The following is a 22194-nucleotide window of genomic DNA, read 5'->3' as shown; positions in this document are numbered from 1 at the left end:
AATGGTTTAATTAGCTTTGTTTCAAAGGAAAAGTAGCCTTTCAAAGATTGAAAGATGATTGGGTTTGGTAGCTCAAAGTTTGAAATAAGAGGAGGAGGAGGAGGAAGGAGAGCGCCAAACACAGCTCATTGATATGGGCGTTGATGGGGTTGAGTGTTTGATTCTCTAATATTTTGCACCCCTTCACAGCCACGTGGTTAGTCGGCGCTACAGTAACTACACCCAAAAGTTCCTGTCCCACACTCTTCTCCAATTCCTTTTTCCCTTTCCCGCCTTTTAAGCTGTGTTTGTTTATGTTATTTCTTTTCGGCATTTGATTAAGATTAAATGATTTTAAAATATTTTATGATAATACAAAACTGTTTGTAAGTTAATTTTTTATTTTAAAATACTTTTTATATTACCTTATAAATCAGTTTAGACTATTTAAAATAATTATCTTAAAATATAAACATCTAAAATAAGACATATTTTTAAATTGTAAAAACATAATAATTTCTTTTATTGACTTAATTACATTTTTTAATTTTGATGATAATTATTTTAATAAAACAAAGATAATATAATTTATTTATTAGCCATCGATTGAATGATAAATAACGTGTTACTTGAATTCTTGTAGATATCATATGGTAAGTTCAAATTTAAACAAACTCTAACGGAATGGAGTATTTTAATTGATTTATAGATCATTGTTTCCTCCTTTTGATCTCTGAGAAGCCTCGTCTAGGCTTACAAGGTATTAGACAAAGAGTACAACTTAATCTCAAAAACATATCGATACACTTTTTTCTTCATTTGCAGCACACATGAACTCAAAAGGAAATGTTGAGCATCTCCATGCTCAAGCTCTCCATCATTACGTTTTCCATGAATCCGCAACTAGCCGGGGCAGCCTTGTTGAAACTGCTTAGCAACGAGCAAGAAGCGAGAGGAAGAATCGGGATGTTCTCGTAGTTGCAGAGCTCAATCATGTACCCATCTGGATCATGGAAGAACACTTGATCAACCCTGTTCACTTCATCTTCCACCACTGCCGTCACATACTTCATCCCCATGTCTTCCAGCCTCCTCTTTACAAGCCCCACATCTGTAAACTGTCGTCGCAAACCGTTTCAATGTTCGGATATGTGTTGGATGTAGGTGTAGGATATGAATACTCCAAGGAAAATGAAATATATGATTGTACCTGGAAGGATATGTGATTATCCTTGGGGTTAATCAGCCGGGGTTCAACGATAGTGTCGAGATCGTCGATCGATGGATTCTCGATCAAGTGTATCCCGATGCCATAATTAGACAACCTGCACTAGATCAGGCAGACGATCAGCTACTTGGTATCTTGTTTAAGTATGACGAAGAAGGGGTTTGGAGAGTTTTAAGCTCACCAAGCTCCGTTGAACTTGAAAGAAGGACGTTTGATCGGAACAAAGCCCAATACATGTTCGTAGAACCGAACGGAATCGCTAACCAATCGACACAACAACGAGACGTGATTCAATGAAAGAAGTGGCAGTGCCTTATGGTTGTTCACTTCCTCGATCTCCATCATGTTGTTTACTCTTTGCATGATTAGGCTTCTGCTTAGTGGAAACCGTTTATAATGCGATATTAGGATAACATCTGAGGAACTTTCATGGTATACTAAAGAAAAAAGTAGAAAGTTCCAAAATTCGAGAAACTTCTTTGATGTTTCCGTTTTACAACATCACGTCATTGGATTTGTTTCTACGATGTTTCACTTGAAGATAATAAGAGAGAGAAAAAGGCTTCGACACTTGACACAACTTCTGTGAATCACTAAAAAGCCTTATTTCCCACGTAATTGCCCATGCATCCTGATTGCTTGCATCACATGGTTTCGACTTTGGTCGGTGTGTTTTCTTCTGGAGGCTAGCTGGTGTTGAGTGTTGACAATAACAGGTTGACATGACCAATTGATAAAGATCTCCCCGTTTTCAACATCTTCTTCGCTTACAGCAAACATATTTTATATATTTCTTTTCAAACCTTAACACTAAAAATACATTGACGTCGGAGACGGAGCTATTTGTTGACAAAAACGGGGTTAAGTAATGATCTACTAAATATTTAAATGAAATAATTGAGAAGGACAACTACTTTATCTGTTTAATATTTAAATTAAAAAAAATCTAAAGTGCTATCATACCAAAATATTTAGGAACGGCTGTTGCACCTTCCATACAAAAAATGGTATGGCTCGTCCCTATTTGTTGGGTGAGATTGGCCTTATAAATTATTTGGTAAAAGAATACTTTAAGTTCTTGTTGATTCAAATATTAATTAAATAAGATATTTATCTATTATAATTTTTCTAAGTTAAAATACTTCATAGATTTATGTTCATCTCAATATTTGATTTTCCTTAACGTCTCAATATTTGATCTTAACTTCATCCCTAATTCGTGTGTATATGCATAGGTACAAATCTTGGATTTTCTTTGCAACTTATCCGTTAATATCTCTAATACGTAAATACCAGGGATTTTGCTATTTTCAAAGTAGTGTGTGTGTTCCCGATTAAGAACACTAGCAATAATTAACCAGGTAATATTGATGAATCAACTACGCTTCATAATAGTTTATTAACGAACCATCAACAATTTAAAAAACAACTTTTTAATATCTAAAGTGTAGATAACAACAGTCGAGTGAAAAAAACTTCCGCATTTCTTACTTTGCACCAAACCCTGATATGATGCAAGAAATTGTTGAAGTTTGGCACCAGGCCAATGGGGCATATACTATAAATCCAGTTCCCTTTTTTGCACAAAACAAATCAAAAGTCTACATTTTTTTAAGGAAAAAGAAGTCACGGGAGCTCTCGCAGTCATGCCTTGATAGGCTCATATTTTTCACCTACAGCTCCACCTTTCTGTTTTTGAAACTCTATATACCTGAGCGTGCTGGCAAAGAAAGCATTCGCTGCTGGATCCAGCGCGCTAGTTTCACTATGCATCTCAGTTGTTACCAATTCAACCAGACTCTGGATTGCAGCAACATTGATATGGGGGTTCCCCTTCTCAAAGAAATAAAGGTACCTACCAGCACAACAAGGTTCGAATTCCCATCATCAACAATAAGGACAATATTTCAACAAACCAAACATAAGTTCTTTGCAATACGGGTATGCAGGATGTACTTGTTCAGTATCTCAACAAAGAGAGTGACTGATCCGGTGTTACCCCGTGCTGCATTGGACGTTTGTTGAGCAGCATTTGCAATTCTCAGTGCCCGCTTAAGACAAAGCAAGACCCTATTTAAAAGCAAAGAGAAGAGGAAGATCAATAAGACCTCATCCAGATTCAATAAAAGCACCTGATGGGATGCACATGCACATAACACAATGTAGGCATGAAATTACAAACATAAAGGTCAACCTTACCTTTCTCCATCTTTCACATTGTCCTGATCATCAACCCAGAAGAGATGTGAGCACGCATAAACAGCTCTGCACTGATCAGGTTTCTTCAACAGTTTTGCAGAATACTGCTCAAATACAAGGGGGCTCAAGTCAAGTACAGATTAAAGATGCTACGCCGCTCTCTAGGCAACTGACATAATAGAAAGATTACCCCTGTAGCCTTGTGAGTTAAAGTATCCCTATTTTCAACACCAAAGACATGCATCCTTTGCAGAGTTCCAATTATCAAATGTATTGCAGTAACCTGCGCCCTTGAGTCCTACAAGAGCAAATATTAGCAAAAAATCAACTAGTAATTCCCATGTTTTATCAGTAATAATCATGTAAGTTGAAGATACTCCATAATGAGGCATATTAACCCAGATTGCAACCAACTTACTGAAATCTCTTCTTCATATAAAATGTATGCTTGTGTGAAAAATTCATATGCCACAGGTTCTAAATCACAGTCATTGGCAGCCTGATCAATAAGAATCCATCGTAAATATTATTAGAATTTTTTATTATCTAATTTTTTATTTCTAAATGTATATGAGGTCCAAAAATATCATACCTCAGCACACTGCAGATACAACTGTAGTGCCAGCTCAGGGGCCGGAATGTTAGAGAGAGTTTCAACAGTCTGAAAACAGAAGTTATCAACACTATCAAATATGCTAAAAATGTGCTGTGTAAATTCAGATAGAATTGAATAGACAAGGGATAATTCAAATATGCATTCAAAAAAAGCTTTTTTCCCCATCACAAATTAAAATCTAAATGCACCATGATCGGAAATTATAGTCTACTCATGCTTCAAAACAAATCATATAAGTATAGCCAAACCCAAGCAGGCAGTGTGCCTGAACACAGTTCTGAAGAAGATGACTGACCTGATTCAAAAGTTGGAATATTTTCTTGGGCGTGGTTGATTCCTCCTCTCCAAAAGGATTTTCCTCTTGGCCTTGTAGTTGCCGAACCAACTAAGAAGCAAAAAATTTATGGTCAATTTCAGCAAAAGAAAGAATCATAAACGTGCAAAGAATAAAAAAACATTCAGGTTAACTGCAGCCCAGGCTACAGAAATGGAAAAAGTAGAAAGGGGGAAGAGGAAATAGTTTTCCATTTTTAGCAGTTCAGATTTAGAGATAGAAACTGCAAGGTATATTTGCAATTGAAAAATAGTTATAGATAGAATTTCCATTTAATATTTCTAATTCCAGATTTTTAATCTTTGTACAAGATCCGTTTCATTAGACAAATTCTTTATCTTATTTCAAATACACGAGCCATTATCTGCTTCGATATCAACCAGAATATTTGTTTAGTCTTCACTTTTAATGTTATAGCATTCTATATTCAAACAGACAAAATAGAAATGAACCTTAAGTGAAGAGAAAACAAGGGAAGGGACAGTGAAGGGTAGGCGTTTTGGTCCTCCACCCAAGATATGCTTCCTGACCGTGCATATTATCTGCAAATTATCAAATTGATAGCACACATAGAAAAGTACATGAGAAAACCCCAGTAGATGCACTTGAACAATATTAATAACTAATCTTGACAACGTCAAGATTGCTATGGAAACAAATTCTTTCACCCTATCAAGTACCTTAAACATCTCTTCAGGGTCATCATTATGCAACAACTGAATAAGACGTGCTACAGAATTCTGTTCCTCCTTGAAATCATCTTCATCAACCTAAATGTGAGATTGAACAATTGTCATGCATATTGATGAACATAAATATGAAGATAAACAAAATCATAACAACCTCATCAAGAACAGCACCATCCAGATCCTTAATAAGACCTTTTATCAATTCAAACAATGCCTCAACCTGTCACAAAAAGTAACATGATCAAGAAACCTGTTCAACTAAAAAGCAAGTTTGAAGTGGTAAAGAACATAATTACAAACATACCCTGTCAGCAGTGGAGATACGAGTTTTGTTCTTCATAATGCTTTGAATTATCACAGTTGCCATGACTTTATTTGTTTCAGTGTCAAGGTATTCTAAGACACGAGGATAATTTGAAAGCTTCAATGCTGTGACAATGTCATATTTGTCAAGTGGAGCACTCAAGAGTGCAACAATCTGTTTTGTTGTTTTGTTGCCTTCAAGCTTTCCTTTGCCAGAGAGTTTTTTAACACATGCTCCCTGAACAATAACAAAGTCAAGTTACCTCTTTGTTGATTTCAATTTTCTGTGAAAACAAATGGCAGTAGGAACAAATGATCAAATAGCCTTCTCTTTATAACACAAATAAAGATGGTAAGCAGTGCACTACTACATGAACTTCAATTGCATGGACATACCTTAATAATTTAATATTTGGGAAGAGAGCAAAACATAATTGATTAAGTGTACGAATCTTGGTTTTTGAGCAATAAAATCTTAAATCTTATGTGAATATGCATGATACAGTTTTAAGACAGTAGCTTACCAAAACTTGATCAGCATAATCCAGTCGGTCAGGATGGACGTGGAGAGTAAATGTAAGAAGAGACGAATATAAAATTATCACACCAAGGATAGGCATATCAGGCTGTGCTTCAATCACCTGCATTATAGGATAGAATAAGACCAACTATTTAGAACATTAGTCTAGATTAAGCTAAGAAAAATTCTCTCTGTAAACAAAATATACCTTCCCAATGGCATTATTCAACTTTGCAAAGGCTTCTACTTGCAAGAACTCAGGCAACACATCTGCACTTGAAGCAGCATAATTTGATAGCCTTTCCATCAATCGAGATAGCACAGTTTTAATGTCAACAGTTGGCTGAAAAAAAAAAGTAAAAAAAGAGTTCAGAACTTATAGGGAGTGCATAAGTTGCTGCTTTATACCATAAATATTAAGTGGAGAATAAAATATTAAGTGGAGAATAAAAACAAATATGTAGATTATGCAAATGACGAGGAAGTTCTAGGAACTAACAACAATAAAGAAGCACCTATTCGTGACACACCTGAAGTTGTGGGAAAGCACCCAACAATACATCAAGAGTTTGCAAGTGGTATTCATCAGGGAATACTTGAATTATGCAGTCCATTAGATAGTATTGAGCTATCTCATCTTTACAATTGACAACCTGTCAATATATTTTAGGCAACCAATGCTTGAAGGTTAGGAAGCAAAAGTTACTACTATAAGCTCCAAAATAGAACATAGGAGTTGGATTAAGTGCATTTGTCTATGTGAAGAACACAAACCTGTTCAAGTACACGGGGAAGAACAGTATCTTTGTACATATCAAGGTCAATACCCTCTATCTGACTAAGCACATGAAGATTCTTCCCAACCTAATTAAGCAAACCCCTTCATAAACATCCTTCAAACTGGTACTCAACATTATTGCAATGAAATTTACTAGTTGTGGGTGACAGATATTACAAGATCTCTTAGCTCGCTCCTCTCTTTCTCCCGTTTCTCCTTTTCTCGAGCAGCTCCCTGCAGACCAGAAAGCCCGACAGCAAGCCTCAATTCAGGATCAGCTAAGAGTATGAATGATTGACAAGCACTATAACACCTGCATGACCAGAAATCATGCCCTCATGATATAGTTTTACCTCCATATCATGCAAGCATTTTTGTGATACATGCATGCATGCCAAACATGGGAGCAGGAACAGACCATTGATATTCAAGTCAACTAACCTGATGCTGCATCCGCACCCACAACTTGTTCATTTCTGTAAAGTTTTGAAGCACAAATTCCACAGCATCCACTACAGTGTCTGCATCCCTGAAGGAATAAAGAAAGTCAACCACTGGTCAGAAAATCTCAACAGAAAACCAGATTAAAGGCAGAAAAAAAGAATTGCTTGACTTATCTAATCAACCAATTTGATCAGATCAATAACCAAAACCACAGCAGTATTGACATGATCAATAATTTAGTTAATCGATTTGATGCCCATATTTCCGGTGAAAGGAGTTGCATACCAAGATAAAACAGTGAATAAATGGTTGAGTATAACACTCAAATTTAGGTTTTTTGATATGGATGGAGATTCAAATATAAAAGATACTGGGAAAAACATAAATTAGAAAGAAAATATAGTATTAGCTAGTGAAATCATTTTTCACCAAAAATGGGGGGATGGAACACTTAATTTAATACCCTTCATACTCAGAACCTATGTCAGGCAATTTATCCCTGCTAACTTGGGCAAGGTAGCTCCTAAGAAAGAGGCCTCGTACGGGATGCTGAATTCCACGGCACATTTCAACAAGATCTTTAAGAACATCCTTAGCAGGAGCTTCCTTAGATTTGATATAAACAGAGCCTACGGTACAAAGGAGATACCTGACATAGATCATAAGACTTGAGACGTTAAGTACAAATTAGGTAAGTTAACATGAGAGATTCTCAATTTTCCGTATTTCAAACTAAAGTGCTCAAGCAAGATATTAAAATGGTCATGCTACTTGATCATGCTTTTCCTGCTAAATAATTGAACGCAACATACGTGCCGGAAGGAACCATTTCACACACCTTGCAGATGAACCAAACAAGATGCAATCACAAATAGTGCATATATCTAGGACCTAGGATAATGAAAATTTCTCCAAATAACATAGAACTATTTACCATACAAGAAATCACAGAAAAGCAGCTTTAAATCTACTGCATACACTTGCTGAAATGAATTACACGAGAACATAACAACCTGCAGCCTATTGTTACACTTGCTGAAGTGAGCACATCCACTAAACAGTTTGAAAGTTAGTTGTACTTACAATCTAGGCAATATATTGCCAGCATGCTGTACTAGCTCATACAGATCAACAATAGAGCAACCACGCCTTGTCTCTTCCTTAAAAAACACCTCCAGCTTCCTCAATTCATCAAATGCTCGCATATCTGAACCATCACCCAAAAACTCAAAAATCTCAGTTGAAAGCGAAATCTACCAATCAGTTCATGAATCAAAATCGATATCAGATCAGGAGAGATTTGCTAACATAATTCGTAGTATTTGTGAGGGGAAAGCCTTGAGGTTCGAAGTTCTGATAACATCTGAGCAGAGTACTTCAAAGCATCTCTGAGATTGTTCGAATCCTAACAAAATCAAAAATCGTGCCAAATTCTCACCAACTTGCAAAAAGTTAGGGATTCTATGGTCAAAATAAGTAACGATATCAAAGCAAGCAGGATTTTCCCTGATAATCTCACTTTCCCTTCAACCAAGTAAGGTGTACAACAAAATAATTGAAAAGAGAGTTACCAAAGCGCGATGCATGTAGAAAGCGTTCTGTTGGAGGCCAGCGATGCCGGCGGCGAGCCATTTCTCTTCGTCTTCGACTCCGTCTGCGATCATCTTTACGGTCCCTATTGTTTTGATCTTTCCTGAATCTTAATTTGCTCTTCTTTTTTCTCGTACTAAGAGACGATTCTTAATTGTTATCGAGGTCGTTTTGATTTGTTCCGCTAACCAAACGCCATTCAAGTCTCATTTTCGATCCGGGTGATCCTGTGCTACGCATGTCTATAATGTACTCTGATCATGGCCTTTGATTTTCGGAGAAGTATAATAAAACGGGATTTACACCGTCGAATTTGGTTATTCTCAAAGTTTATATTTTATTTAGGCCTAATTCTAATTTTAATCCTTTTACTTTACGAAAGTTGAAAAAACAGTCACCTATTTTAATTTATAAGAATTTAATCCTCATATTTTATTAAAAACTAAAAACGTTAGTGTAATTGAAAAATGTTATCAAGTATTGATGTTAAATCATTAACTTGAAAATCAATAGTTTAATAATCTATTTGAATAAAAATTATAAAATTCAATAGTTCCATTATTTGTGTACAACACATTAATGAAAATAATCTAAATTCATGTGTTTAACAATAAATAGGCTAACTCTAAATTACGAAAAATATGAAAATCAAATTCTAACAAAGTAAAAGGTCTAACTTATATTTTGTTAAATAGAGGGATGTAATTCATAATTAAACATTTATTTGCTTTTTAGTTTACGTGGATGATCTTTACGGTCACTAACTCAAAGGTTTTCTAAAGACATTACGTGGCGTTTGGATCGCTATAATCTTTTAAAATTAGAGGAATTCAGAATCCAATTTCATCACTTTTTCATGTTTGGTTCAAGTTTTCAAAGGGTGAATTGGAATTCAATTCCATCAGGGGAGGGAAAGTAAATTACATCCATAACATGATAGAATTGAAATCCTTTGGAGGAGGGAATGTGAAATTTGACCATATTACCCTCATCAATATTTTGGTATTCGGGTCTGATTTTTTTAAAAAAAAATTCGGGATCAGTCGGATTTTTTAAAAAAAATTTGGGGTCAGATCGGGTTTTTAAAGTTTGATATTTGAGTCGGGTTGGGTCGGGTTTTTGTAAGTGTGATATTCGGGTAGGGTCAGGATTTTTTCAAAAAAAATCGGGATCGGGTCATATTTTTTTATAAAAAATCTGGTTGGGTCGGGTTTTTTTAAGTTTGATATTTGGGTCGGGTCGATTTTTTTTTAAGTGTGATATTCGGGTCGAGTTCGGATTTAGAGTGAAAAATACCCAACCCGACCCGGAAAAAATATATAATTTTACATTATATATTTAGGAATAATTACAATAATATATAATTTTTTTCAATTAAGTTACTGTTTTTATTGAATAAAAATAATTTTTTTATTATTTCGGGTCGGGTTTCTAATTCATATATTCGGGTCAGGTGAAACTTTATTTTGGTCGGGTCGGGTCTCGGGTGGAGGTTCCCTTGTTCTCGGGTCGGGTGGACCAAAAATCCGGCCCAACCCGACCCATGACCATCTCTAATTGGGACGATTTTAACTTATGATGTTTATTAGTATGCTTTTTATAATTTATTGAAATGAATAATCATTCAATAAAATAAAATTTTAATATTTTTTAAATTTTTATAATATATTGCTACATGTAAGTTATAAAACAAACTAAAATTAAGCAAAAAAAAAAGAAGGGCAATTCTATCATTTTACATTACTGAAATCAAATTCATATGACATGTCTGCGAACCGAACAAAATATGGAATTTGATTACAATTCAATTTCCTGTTAACCAAACAGGATTCAGATTCCAATTCCCTCAAAAATATTTCAACGAATCAAACGTCCCTTACTGTCTAAACTTTTTATTGGGAATTTAGGTAATATATATCCTGTGGATGTGCCTTTTTTTCCAACATAACTCAGCTTGTTGAAATTTTTGACATGTTTAAATTAAGATCAAATATAAGGAGAAATAAATTATCTATTTTAAAAATATAAAGATGTATTAAATATTTATATTTAAATTGTAAAAACGATAAAAAAATATTTTATCTAGTTCCTTAAGGAATTTAAATTGTCATTATATATTTAGATATACAAACTGGTTCTACAAAACTACTTTCATATTCGTTTTATAATTCAAGATTCATAGTTGTCATTTACAATATAGATGATACACCTCCAAATAAGAAATATTTTTCCCTTAAATGCATGTGAATTTAAGGTATCGTGTGTTTCTATAAAAGATTAATTAGCAGATGGTCGTAAGAAAACAAAACAGAAACATTGATCTGCTACAGCTACACTACATCAATCTACACTACCATTAGAGCATTAGGTTTAAAAGAGTTGGAGAACGGTACGGTGACGAAGTCGAGAGTTTTTCTTACTTTTGGGAGTGGTGATGCAAGTGAAAGGAATTTTCTACGGCTGGTGCCGGCCACTGCCGATCTGACAATATCTGGTCGCAGGTGCGAGTGCTTAGATAGTGAACGAACAAAGAGTGAAGTGTTAGTAATAAGCTTATCAGAAACAACCAAGTTGCAAGATGCTAAGCACAATGAAGGAAACCACAAGCACACAAGCCTTTTTAAATCAATACAAGGGAAATAAGCTTACAATTGTCTCTGCAATTTCCTAACTGGGACGTTCCAGTGGCATTAATACAAAAGCATATAAAAAACAATACGAAAGAAGGATGGCATCCATGTACTTTGTTTCACCAATAGGATATCACAACAACAGTAATACTGCTACACCAACAGATACTCCACATAGATCCTGGGTTGTCAGTCGAGAGAGATACTCGGGAGCTTCTAATAATCTTTTTCACGTTTTCTTTTTTCCAGTCACAATATGGAGCAGGCTTTCTGTGCTTTGCTCTTCTTTTTCTTCTGCTTGGGTGGTTGAAGAACAACTCTGATGGCTGCATCAAAGACCGCCTTCACATTCTGTGGAGAAGTCGACGAATCCCTTAAACATAAAGCATAGTCCCTTGTATGAAAAGTACATAATCATATTTACAGAACAACATATACCTCCTGCGTTTTTGAACTGCATTCAATATAAGCAGGTGAACCAATCTGCTTCCTCAGCTCCTCTCCCTTGCAGATTCAGGAGAAAAAAAGGGGGTGGAAAGGTAAGGGTTAGATAGTTGCAAATCATAAAAGGCCATGCAACAGGAAAACAAGCATTAACTGGATAATATTTCAGGAAAAGTCTGAACTAATACAAAATCCTTTACCTGGGCAGTAGAAATGGGTACAGCTCCAGGATGATCGATAAAGAATTGCTTATCGTCCCTAAGATCTGGTCCATTTGGAAACACAAGAAAAAAGAAAATGAACACTAGAATTCACACATAAACACATACATTTGTGGATCAATTGATTATTCATAATGATCCAGCTAAGTCATTTATGATTCACTAAAAATTTTTAGCATAAAACCAGCAGCAAAACTATTGAGAATCATTCTAATACTAAAAGCCTAACCATGGCATCAATGCCTACACTTCATGATTGAGAGCCTTGCCGGACAGAAATTTTTGGAAGTAGCTATTTGAAAGAAATTTTTTGCAACTGCAGCACACTTAACATTTTAACTTACCAAGCTTCGTTCCAACAAGGATTATTGGAATACCAGGGGCATAATGTTTTAACTCTGGAATCCACTAGGGAAAAGCCAAGAACATATTTATCAGCAAGCAATAAATTAGAAATCTATCTACACAGCAGTTCACCATGTTTGAATTTTTACACCTAACCTTTTTGGAGACATTTTCATAACTGGCCCTGCTAATGAGGGAAAATGCCAATATGAACACATCCGCCCCACGGTAACTCAGAGGTCTTAATCTGTTATAATCTTCCTGTCCTGTTGCCCAAAATTGCAAACTTAAACCCACCAATGGAAACAAGTATCTCTAGTCTCTACAATGGTTCAACAATGAGATTGAAAAAGAAAGAAAAAGGTCCAAATGGAAAGTACCTGCAGTATCCCACAACCCCAGATTAACAGTACTCCCATTGACAACAACATTTGCACTGAAATTGTCAAAAACAGTGGGCACGTAATCCTGTTTTCCACCACAGTTAAAATGTAAGACAAAGGGTAAAAGTATTCTTAGTATCAGCTTCCCACTGTCAAAACTCATAAGATGATTATTAAGTCGAGATAGAATCACAAATGGGCCTGAAAGCTTGTTTAGCAATTAAACCATTAAAGTGAATTTTCATTCTAATATGCTTCTCCCAAATCGAAGTCACAAATAAAATCGGCTCAACAAACACTAAAACAATCTTTAACGAGAAAATCTTCATTCAATATCAAAGCAGACAGCATAGCAGCAACTCTGAAAATTAAACCAAAAAGGCCTAATTTCACTTGACCAATTCATAAGATTTCCTCGTATTAAAAACCAAATACTAATTCTTTTCCCAAAATTCAAACAAAACAAGTACAGTTCAACCCTAGATACTAGATTGCCAAAAAGGAAATACTTCGAGAGAGACAGAGAAACAGACAATTACCGTGGGAAAAGTGTTGCTTGTGTAAGAAATCAGCAAACAAGTTTTACCAACGGCACCATCACCAACAGTCACGCACTTTATAAACCTTGCAGCGCTCATTTTCTTTTCCTTTTTTTTCACTCAAAAGAAAAGTGAAGGAAAATAATAGCCTCAGATCTTAACACCTGAGGAGAAAGCTTGAACTCCTAAAGAAAACTCCACAAGATTACAACTTTTCTTCTTCAATCAGTCATCTGTGTAGCGTATTTCCACCAATTAGGTATAACACTTGAAGAAAGACAAAGGGTTGAAGGAAACCAAGGTTGGAGTTAAAGAAAAAATAGGGAAATCAAAAGAGGGAATTGGAGAATCAACTAACCCTAGGAAAAAGGGAAAAGGGGAATCTTTTTACTGGATCTGAGCTTGTTTACGTTTTTGAATGTTTAAGACGGGAAATTATACCGTTTGAAAGCGCTCGTTGTGCTAATTTCTTTCCCTATTTTAGTTTCTTTTTAAGTTAGGTAAACTACGCTTATCATTCCTCAAACTTTTTCCGTGTTTCTGTTTTAATCACTAAATTTTAAAACTTATCAATTGTGTCACTTAATTTTCAAATTATTCATGTTTTGATCTCTCGAACATTAAGTGTCAATGACAGCATTAAAATGTTTTCATTTTTTTACTCTTTTCTTCTGAATGTTTTCAAAAATTTTAATACTTTCTTTTCGATGGACAGAATTATTTTTTAAACGTTGTTAACTATCATTTGTAAGTAATTAGTATAAAAAATGCTTCTTTTTTATCCTTTTTCTAATTTTTTTTTAAATCTCCTTAAAAATGATAATATTTAAAATGGAAATACTGATCTACAATCACTATTATCCCATCAATGTGAAATAGAGATATATTGTTTTTCTCTTCTTCAACTTTCACACCATTTGAATTTAAAATAAAATATTCAAAATAAGTCTAAAAATGATTATTTTATTAGAAAATTTTCATAGCTTTTTTTCATAAATTTACTATAAAAATTCAAACAATCTTAAACACTTAATGATCGAAAGGTAAAAACATAAGTAACTTAAAAATTAAATTGTAAAATTGATGATTTTTAAAGTTTAATGATTAAAATAAAAATGCAAGTAAAGTTGAATGACGAAATAAAATAGTTTACCCCTTAAGTTATACCGTACTACGAATAGAGTTCGGGTGTACAGATCGGATGCCGGTCGACGGATAGGGTCTGAGTCGGATGTTCTGCGGCTTTCCAAATTAGGCCTGTAAACGAACCGAACGCACACGAACGAATGTATGTTTATGTTCGTTCATTTAATAAATAAACGAACATAAACGAACACGAACATAAACGAACAAAATTTTTTTTGTTCATGTTCGTTTATTAAGGAATATAACTTGTTCATGTCCGTTCATTTAATAAATAAACGAACATAAACGAACACGAACATAAACGAACACGAACATAAATGAACACGAACATAAACGAACATAAACGTTGGAGGCCCTACCTTCCATTGTTCTTTCATGAAAAATAGTCGACAATGCAAATCAATCAAATCTACAGTGATAAATAGCGTAAGAGCTTATTAGCAGTGATGAAATGTTTGAATATATCAAATATTTCGATCGATCTTTTAAAGATATTAAATGATTCACACGACTTTAATTTAACGCTATAACATTTATCTTAGTGTTCCATGATTACATATGAACAATCATTTTCCGTTATTACACTATTTTTCAGAAATTGCATAGAAACCTTTGTTTTGTTTTCTGGTAAATTTTATATATTTTTCTTTTTACTGATGCTCATATACTTCCGATTTTTACCTTTATCTTCCTATCTATTTCTAGAAAGAAGTATTATGTTTTCTTGAGTTTTAGATGAGAAGATACCCACAATAACTTTACATATCAACTATTAAGTTAAATAAAACAGAAAAAGAGATGAAAACATACCTGTAAAACTTCATATTGCACTATAATATAATTGGTTTTGAATCTTTCAGAGATCGTCTCCACTCTCCAGTGAACAATAAGGTTTGGGAAAAAGGGGGAAAAATGAATATAAGTGCGAGGTGTCTCACAGGTTAACATATTGGATTTAATCTCCAAATAAAATTGGGTTAATTATGGAGTTGGTCATCAGAATATCAGATTAATATTTTTAAGATACTTACAAATTGGTCACCAAAATTGATTTAAGAAGATTGTATTAAAAATAAATGAATGAACATAAACGAACATAATCGAACGAACATAAACAAACATAACTAAACGAACATAACCGAACGTTCACGAACGTAAATAAACGAACGAGACCTATGTTCATATTTGTTCATTTAATTAAACGAATAAAAAATCTTGTTCATGTTCGTTCATTTAATAAATAAACGCACATAAACGAACTTCCCGCCGCACGATTCATGAACGATTCGTTGAACGTTAAGTTCATTTACACGCCTATTCCAAATCATAACTTGAAGGAAACGGATTTAAATGCAAAAGGTTTTCTTTTCTTATTTATAATATTTTAATAAAACGTGGATTTGGATATAGAAATGGCAATGTTGCTTAAATAATTGACAAAGTTTGTAAGACGTGAATGGGATGGATAGTCAAAAAGCTTTGCTTTCTATATGCCAGCAAAGGTCATGTCAAATAGGTATATGTCATGGTGATTTTGAGCAACTGTGTTCATGATTAATTGGTTAAAATATTTTAAACATAAAATATCTTATAAATTATAATTATTTTAGATTAATATTTTTTTAAATAGCTAATTTTTTTTAATTTAAATAAATAAAAACTTAAAATATTATTAAATCAAAAAATTTGAAAGTAAGTCATATATGTACTTCCTTGTATGTCTGCATCATTTTATTTTTCAGTACGTTTATCACTTCTCAAGGGAGTATTCTGTTCACATCATTAATTAATTTCGTACTACTAGTACTAGTCTACTATAAAACTAAACCATAAACTTTTTATGCATTGTTAAATAGGACGGATCTCCATAGAGTCCGAGGTATCCCGGACAATCAGTCATCCAGGGGCGAATTTTTATGGTGTCCGGGGTATCCTAAGCAATCCCTCTACAAATGTCATCCCTAATACAAATGTCATCCCTCAAAAGTGTCACTCCTGAGACTCTTACAACCCCTAACGAAGACTCATGAGTCCGCCTCTGTTATTAAATAGCTATAGATTTATATCATACAAGCCATTTTTCATCCAATAATTAAAATTATAATTATAATATTGATAGACTATTACTTGGGCTTTGGGCAATTAAAATTTAGCTATGCTCCTAGGTTTACTAGACACGTTAAAAAACAAGTTTTTTTTCCTTCTTCCCTAAGAATCTTCTTGTATCCATCTTTACATTTGAAACCGCCGATCACATTTGTCCCCAGTTAGTGATTTTGGTCGGCCGGAAACTTTAGGATGATCTTTTAGTGAGTGAAAGGATGGTGGATACCATAAACTTGTAGTCAATCGGCTTTGTTAGGTAAGCATCCATGCCAACCTCCAAGCATTTTGCCTCATCCGATGACATCGCATGGGCTGTCAAGGCAACTATAGGTATGTGCCAACCCATCCTTGCTTCTGATTTCCTGATTGCTTTTGTTGCTTCGTATCCATCCATCTTCGGCATCTGTTTAACACGAAACACGAAAGTCGAACACGACGAAGAATTATTTAGTTGAAATGTAGTTAGTACTGGTTGTCATGTATTATCTCAAAGTGATTTCTTACTTGACAGTCCATTAAGATCAAATCATATGGATGAGAATCATGAATATCTGTCTGCAATCTTTCCCTTCTGTACTCTTTTCCATCGAGCTCGCAGTTCAGTGCGTCTACCGCCTGCAGTCCATCCCCGACCGCAATTACCGTAGCTCCCATTTTTTCCAGCATGATGGTCGCTACTCTTTGGAGGACCGGTGTATCTTCGGCAAGCAGTATCCGTAAGCCTTCAAGAGATTTCTCTCCATTCACGGCCTTACTCGTATATAAATTATCTCTGTCTTTCGTGCTACTGCTGACATGATGTTGTTCCAGAGAATTGGAGTTTTCGGATTTGGCATCTTCAGTGTCATGTAACTCTGGCCAGGCGTCACATTCATCTTCTGCTGTCCTTAGAATGTTCATTTCTGAACCTAAACGTGTCAATTCGACTAGGCAATTCTTTGGTGTCTGGCAATTTGCTGTGTTGGATTTTACGGTTCCTTCTCTTGTTTGCTCCCCAGTATGCACAGCTCCGCCCTTTTCAGAAATTTCAGAATCATCAGAGCTGCAAGTCTCTAAATGAGTTGAATCGATTTCGAGACATTCATGAGACCCGCCTTTATTTCCCTTTGGACTTCTCTTGTGAATTTCAGCATGTCTCTCCTTTATGACAGCTTCCAAAATATGAACCATTTTTGCCTTGTACAATGGTCTGTTAACCATCAATACATGTCCCTTCCTGCGGAGCTCGATCTTTATTGCATTGGAAGTATCATGATTCAGCATCCATGCGAATTTCACTCGGCCAGAGAATTTGTCGAGAAAATTAAGCTGTTCTTTCCATATATCGGTGCTCAAGTCAAACAACCTCATATCAACAACTACAATGTAAACTAGGTTCGCCATGTCTTGTAAACTGTGTATCCTAGATCTCAGAGATTCACCTCGTGAATAATGATCGTCGAAAACACGATTACGAGTTCTGGGATGAAACAGTTCATGAAGGATTTGTTTCAGTTCATTCCACTCAGACGCTTCCAAAGCTGGCACTCCATTTCTTGACAGCCACTCTGACATAACCAATCTACCCATGCTGCCGTGTAGGGCAAGGATCACCTGCATTCATGTTTTATGTGCGTTAGCTTCTATTGTTGCTTTGAGCTAGATTGTCTACTTTTTCGAACTACTGAACTAATCGACAGCCTGCCTGAACAAAGCTTTACTCACCGCTACACTGTGATTTGCAAAATCCATTTGACCATGTTGCTCTGTGCCATCTGTAGTAGTGAGTAGCAAGAATAGTCTGATTCGAGTTCCTGGACCATTCTTTTTTACAACCTTGATTTCTCCACCCATCTTGTTAACCTGTCATAGAAGGTATGAAGCTATGATGAACAATTTAAAGGTTTCGGTATCGGTTCAACTTCACATGTACCAAAACACTTACCAAGGTTCGGACGATGCATAGTCCAAGACCTGTGCCACCATGCCTGTAAAACAAAAAAATGTATATATATATCTTAGGAAAAAATCTCTGCACATTACATTTCTTAATCTGTATATGCAATCCTTCCGGATCAGACTACTTTCCATCAATTTTTCATTGATCAGCTGAAAAATGTCTATCTGATCTTGCTTAAAGTACTTACGTCCGAGTTGTTGAAGGATCGGCTTGCTCAAAGCTCTCAAACACAGATTCCCATTTGCTTGGATCAATACCTGCAGATAATGGAAGATAAATGCTACAAGCTTACCGCGAAATGGAACAGCTTCCATTTACAATACATATAATTCCTACTGTTTCCCAAACAAAAGAATCATACCACTTCCGGTATCTTCAACTTCGAACCAAAGAACAATTTTGTTGTCTCTCTTGCTGGCCTTCTTCATATGGTTTCCATGATGCTTCAACTTTGTCTTTAATGCAGACAGCGGTTTCTTCAGGTCGGGAGAAAACTTCCCGGAGTAAGTAGACACATTGGGGTTCTCACACCATCCACGCAGTATGATATGACCCGCTGAAACATTTCAAACAGTTGTCAAGTTGTCTCTTAAGACAAGTTCATCATCACCGAATATGCTTGAAAAAATATTCTTGAGTTACTAATCTGCAATAGATTTTCAACTTACATGTTGTGAACTTGATGGAATTGCTTATTAGATTTGCAAAAACTTGAACAACTCTGGCAGAATCTCCTAGAACTAATTTCGGAATATCATCTGAAATCATTTAACAAAAGGAAAGGAAAGTGGCTCTTCAGATATATTTTTAGCATAAAGTTTTGGTTAGATAAAAATAGTTGTCTCACCCACAAGTTTGAGTCATACCAGAGAGATCAAGAACAGTCTCCACATTGTGGTTGATGCACTGTACAGAGAACATATCGGCAAGTCCTTCAAGTTCCCGCCCCAAGTCGAACTCAGCTTCTTCAAACACCAGTTTTCCTGATTCAACCTATGAAATATTTGGAGAAAAATTATTTTGGGTGTAGTTTTCTTGGTCAGGAAGGTGCACTATAAGAGATAAGTTCTATAATTTATGATAACAAGTAATTGCTCCCAGCTATGTTAGCTAGGCTAGCCGGTGAGTTCCAGATACAAAAATGTGTCTACCATAGATTGGTTTGTCCTATGTCTCACCTTGCTCAGATCCAATATGTTGTTAAGAAGCCGAAGAAGAGCGGTCGAGCATTTACGGATCTGGGTAACCATTGCATACTGTTCGTTCGTAAGATGGTCATCGCAGATAAGAATGTCCAGTAGTCCAATAACAGCTGCCATAGGCGTCCTTAGTTCATGACTGCGATAAAATAGATCCATAAGGCACAGGCCGATTGTGTAACAAAGAGTCGGTAAAAGTTGTGAAGGCAAATTCGATTGAGTAATCGGTTACCTCATATTTGCAAGGAATTGGCTTTTATAGTTGCTTGAAGCTTCAGCTCTCCTTCTTGCATTAAGATGACTTATCAACTCGGCTCTGAGTTTCATTTCCTTTGATACTCCATTTGTAAGTATCAAAATAGAGACACATCCAATGACTAAGATACCTACAGATGCAGATATCAATATGATCAATGTTTTTATTGATCTTTCGTCGATCTTCCCCATTATATACTTTCTCGGTATGATGATGACTCCGACCTGCACCATTTCCGACCTTTTAGTGTCTTTCTAAACAGTTATAAACAATACTATGATCCAAATGCCTGAGTATTTTCTGGACTTACCATAGGTAGTCTTTTCAGGTTGAGAAAAAACAAATCGATGTAATAATGCTGGCCGCCAAGATTGGCCTTTTCAACGTGTACAACGTCACCTGGGGGAAACTTGTTTCCATAGGCTTTCTGTAACCACTGAGCTCCCATTCGTATCACACGATCCTCGGAATCGACGGCCATCATAAGCTTGGTCCCATTTGTAGTGTTTTTCAACAGAGGAGCGTTTGTGGAAGTAGCCAGTAAGTAACCCTCATGTGAGGTCAAATATATGTACCCACTATGCACTTCAACCAGTTCCTTCATCAGCTGACCTACGCTAAAAAGTGCAGTGGTGACACCTACGACGGCTACGATACTCGTGTTGGAAGAGTCCCATACCGGAAGTGCTGCAGAAAGCAACGGTGAATCCGTATACTTGCTGACCGCCACGTGCCAAGAAGCTACCCCATCAGGCACTTGAGAAGGGCCTGCTATATTGATAACCTCATCCGGTGGAATTGGCAGTGCCTTCCCTGTCTTCTCCCCACTGATAGGATCAAGCGGTTCGCGATACCATATCGCAGACACGTTACCTCGAATGAATTGGTCGTTCCATCCTTTTCGCGTCAGCAACATTTTGCTGCTGCTAGACTCGGTTCCGCTGATTGAATAATTTGCAAGGTCAGAGTAGATATAGAATGTATTGTTATTCTTGTGATCTCTATGGAACGCCTGTACAAATCCGTTCTTGTAATTGATCGTTATGGCGTTGAGTGCTTTACGACTCGCGAATAGTGCCCATGTGATGTCTTTCATCATCTGATACAGCTGCTATGAGTACAAGAAATCAACCAAAAGAGAAGGGGGGAAAACATAGTTTGCAAACAACAAAATAAGTCTCAAGGGTCAACCTCAACTTGTTCTGCCTGAGTGCTTGGTTTGTTGTACCTCCTGATAACATATTCCGACAACTTGACCTGTGCAGTCGTTATTTCCGACGTCGAATTTAAGATGCCCCACATCCGTAAGATAGGACGCTGAAGAAGTTCGTAACGAAGACCGAAAGCTAAGGTTTTTAGTGATTTGGTTGTGTACATCTTCGTAAAATGCCATGTTAGAACCGTTAGCAGAGCAATCAAGATAGCTAGCATGACCTGAAACAGAAAAAAAGCACTGGTTTAATCGACTCGAGTAATCATCGACATAAAGATTTCAGCTTATAACCCGTAAGCTAACCATGATGGCAAGGCGAGCAACGAAAACGCTGTAGTACGATGAGAGACAATGAGCACTTGCATACTGGAACTCTTCCTGTCCCACATCCCTATGGAAAATCTGACATCGACCTCGGGGACCTGATTTGCTCCTACAAGATGAAGCAAGTCCTGAAATCCTATTCAATACCTTCCTCAAAGGAGTTCCCATCGGCGAGGCTGCGATTGGCGAACTTTCACAACTTGTAGGAGGAGATTTTTCTGCCATTTTTGAAACCATATGAAGCACAGTTTGTGCAGATTCAACAAAGAACTTACGTGCAACACATTTGTATATGTATTCCCAAGCATGCACGCGTGTAAGTAGTACATAAAGAGAAACAATGTGTTTATTCTTAAGTGGAGACTGTCCTTAATATACTGTTTTCTTTTGTCATTCCCACTTATCTAAGGCAACAATGCGCGACGCCAAAGGTTGAGAAATTGAGACCTTGAATCCATGGTTAAGCCGAGTGTGATTAGCATGTCAAGAATTGGTCTTTCGGTGAGAGAATGATTTGTCAAAATATACAGACATTGATGATTGTTTCCATCCAGGAACGGACACGTATACAAGATTTTATGATGTGAGTATGAACTTATAAATTTACGTTAGAATATTTAGTAGATACGAAATTAGATCATTGATATAAAATAAAAAATATTTAAATTATAAGAAATTCAAAATTTTTAAGGGACGTGACCTCGCACAACACTCCTCGGTACAGCCCTATTTCCATCCTTTTGCTTTAGTGACTTCACCTAATTAATCC

General features: G+C 35.9%; 4 protein-coding genes across 6 annotated transcripts; all 4 read right to left on the bottom strand.

Moving 5' to 3' along the window:
* Positions 1 to 203: 203 nt before the first annotated feature.
* LOC120140884 (rac-like GTP-binding protein ARAC11) lies at positions 204 to 21887 on the bottom strand. 2 transcript variants are annotated; one of them, XM_039155884.1, is made up of 9 exons: positions 13243 to 13702; positions 12701 to 12788; positions 12477 to 12586; positions 12320 to 12383; positions 11955 to 12019; positions 11749 to 11814; positions 11559 to 11661; positions 3736 to 3738; positions 204 to 216 (listed from the first exon to the last, which is right to left on the bottom strand). In XM_039155884.1, exons 1-7 carry the CDS (start codon positions 13339 to 13341, stop codon positions 11560 to 11562), a joined length of 594 nt encoding a protein of 197 aa, XP_039011815.1. In that variant the 5' UTR covers positions 13342 to 13702; the 3' UTR covers positions 204 to 216; positions 3736 to 3738; position 11559. The 2 variants fall into 2 exon arrangements, with proteins under 2 accessions (XP_039011815.1, XP_039011816.1); XM_039155885.1 differs by lacking the exons at positions 204 to 216; positions 3736 to 3738 and adding an exon at positions 21873 to 21887 and having other exon boundaries at positions 11273 to 11661; positions 13243 to 13509.
* LOC120140886 lies at positions 709 to 1571 on the bottom strand. The gene is made up of 3 exons (XM_039155886.1): positions 1389 to 1571; positions 1190 to 1304; positions 709 to 1097 (listed from the first exon to the last, which is right to left on the bottom strand). The coding sequence occupies exons 1-3, from the start codon at positions 1568 to 1570 to the stop codon at positions 816 to 818; spliced, it is 579 nt and encodes a 192-aa protein (XP_039011817.1). The 5' UTR covers position 1571; the 3' UTR covers positions 709 to 815.
* LOC120140882 (vacuolar protein sorting-associated protein 35A-like) lies at positions 2629 to 8892 on the bottom strand. Of its 2 annotated transcripts, XM_039155881.1 has the most exons (21): positions 8662 to 8892; positions 8399 to 8495; positions 8174 to 8297; positions 7554 to 7739; positions 7088 to 7175; positions 6824 to 6880; positions 6643 to 6732; positions 6399 to 6521; positions 6077 to 6211; positions 5873 to 5989; positions 5350 to 5586; positions 5200 to 5265; positions 5037 to 5126; positions 4809 to 4898; positions 4318 to 4407; positions 3999 to 4067; positions 3825 to 3905; positions 3597 to 3704; positions 3407 to 3510; positions 3164 to 3277; positions 2629 to 3062 (listed from the first exon to the last, which is right to left on the bottom strand). In XM_039155881.1, exons 1-21 carry the CDS (start codon positions 8752 to 8754, stop codon positions 2852 to 2854), a joined length of 2370 nt encoding a protein of 789 aa, XP_039011812.1. In that variant the 5' UTR covers positions 8755 to 8892; the 3' UTR covers positions 2629 to 2851. The 2 variants fall into 2 exon arrangements, with proteins under 2 accessions (XP_039011812.1, XP_039011813.1); XM_039155882.1 differs by lacking the exons at positions 7088 to 7175; positions 7554 to 7739; positions 8174 to 8297; positions 8399 to 8495; positions 8662 to 8892 and having other exon boundaries at positions 6801 to 6871.
* LOC120140888 (histidine kinase 1-like) lies at positions 16596 to 21732 on the bottom strand. The gene is made up of 13 exons (XM_039155888.1): positions 21405 to 21732; positions 21080 to 21322; positions 20199 to 20996; positions 19865 to 20112; positions 19612 to 19771; positions 19300 to 19426; positions 19102 to 19191; positions 18795 to 18989; positions 18621 to 18690; positions 18419 to 18461; positions 18199 to 18336; positions 16999 to 18087; positions 16596 to 16897 (listed from the first exon to the last, which is right to left on the bottom strand). The coding sequence occupies exons 1-13, from the start codon at positions 21660 to 21662 to the stop codon at positions 16682 to 16684; spliced, it is 3675 nt and encodes a 1224-aa protein (XP_039011819.1). The 5' UTR covers positions 21663 to 21732; the 3' UTR covers positions 16596 to 16681.
* Positions 21888 to 22194: the final 307 nt, after the last annotated feature.

The sequence above is a fragment of the Hibiscus syriacus genome, unplaced genomic scaffold, assembly GCF_006381635.1.
Source record: "Hibiscus syriacus cultivar Baekdansim isolate YM2019G1 unplaced genomic scaffold, ASM638163v2 tig00110788_pilon, whole genome shotgun sequence".
In the NCBI taxonomy this organism is placed as follows: domain Eukaryota; kingdom Viridiplantae; phylum Streptophyta; class Magnoliopsida; order Malvales; family Malvaceae; genus Hibiscus; species Hibiscus syriacus.
The sequence above is the reverse complement of the archived record's forward strand: the minus strand, read 5'-3'. Positions and strand labels throughout refer to the sequence as shown.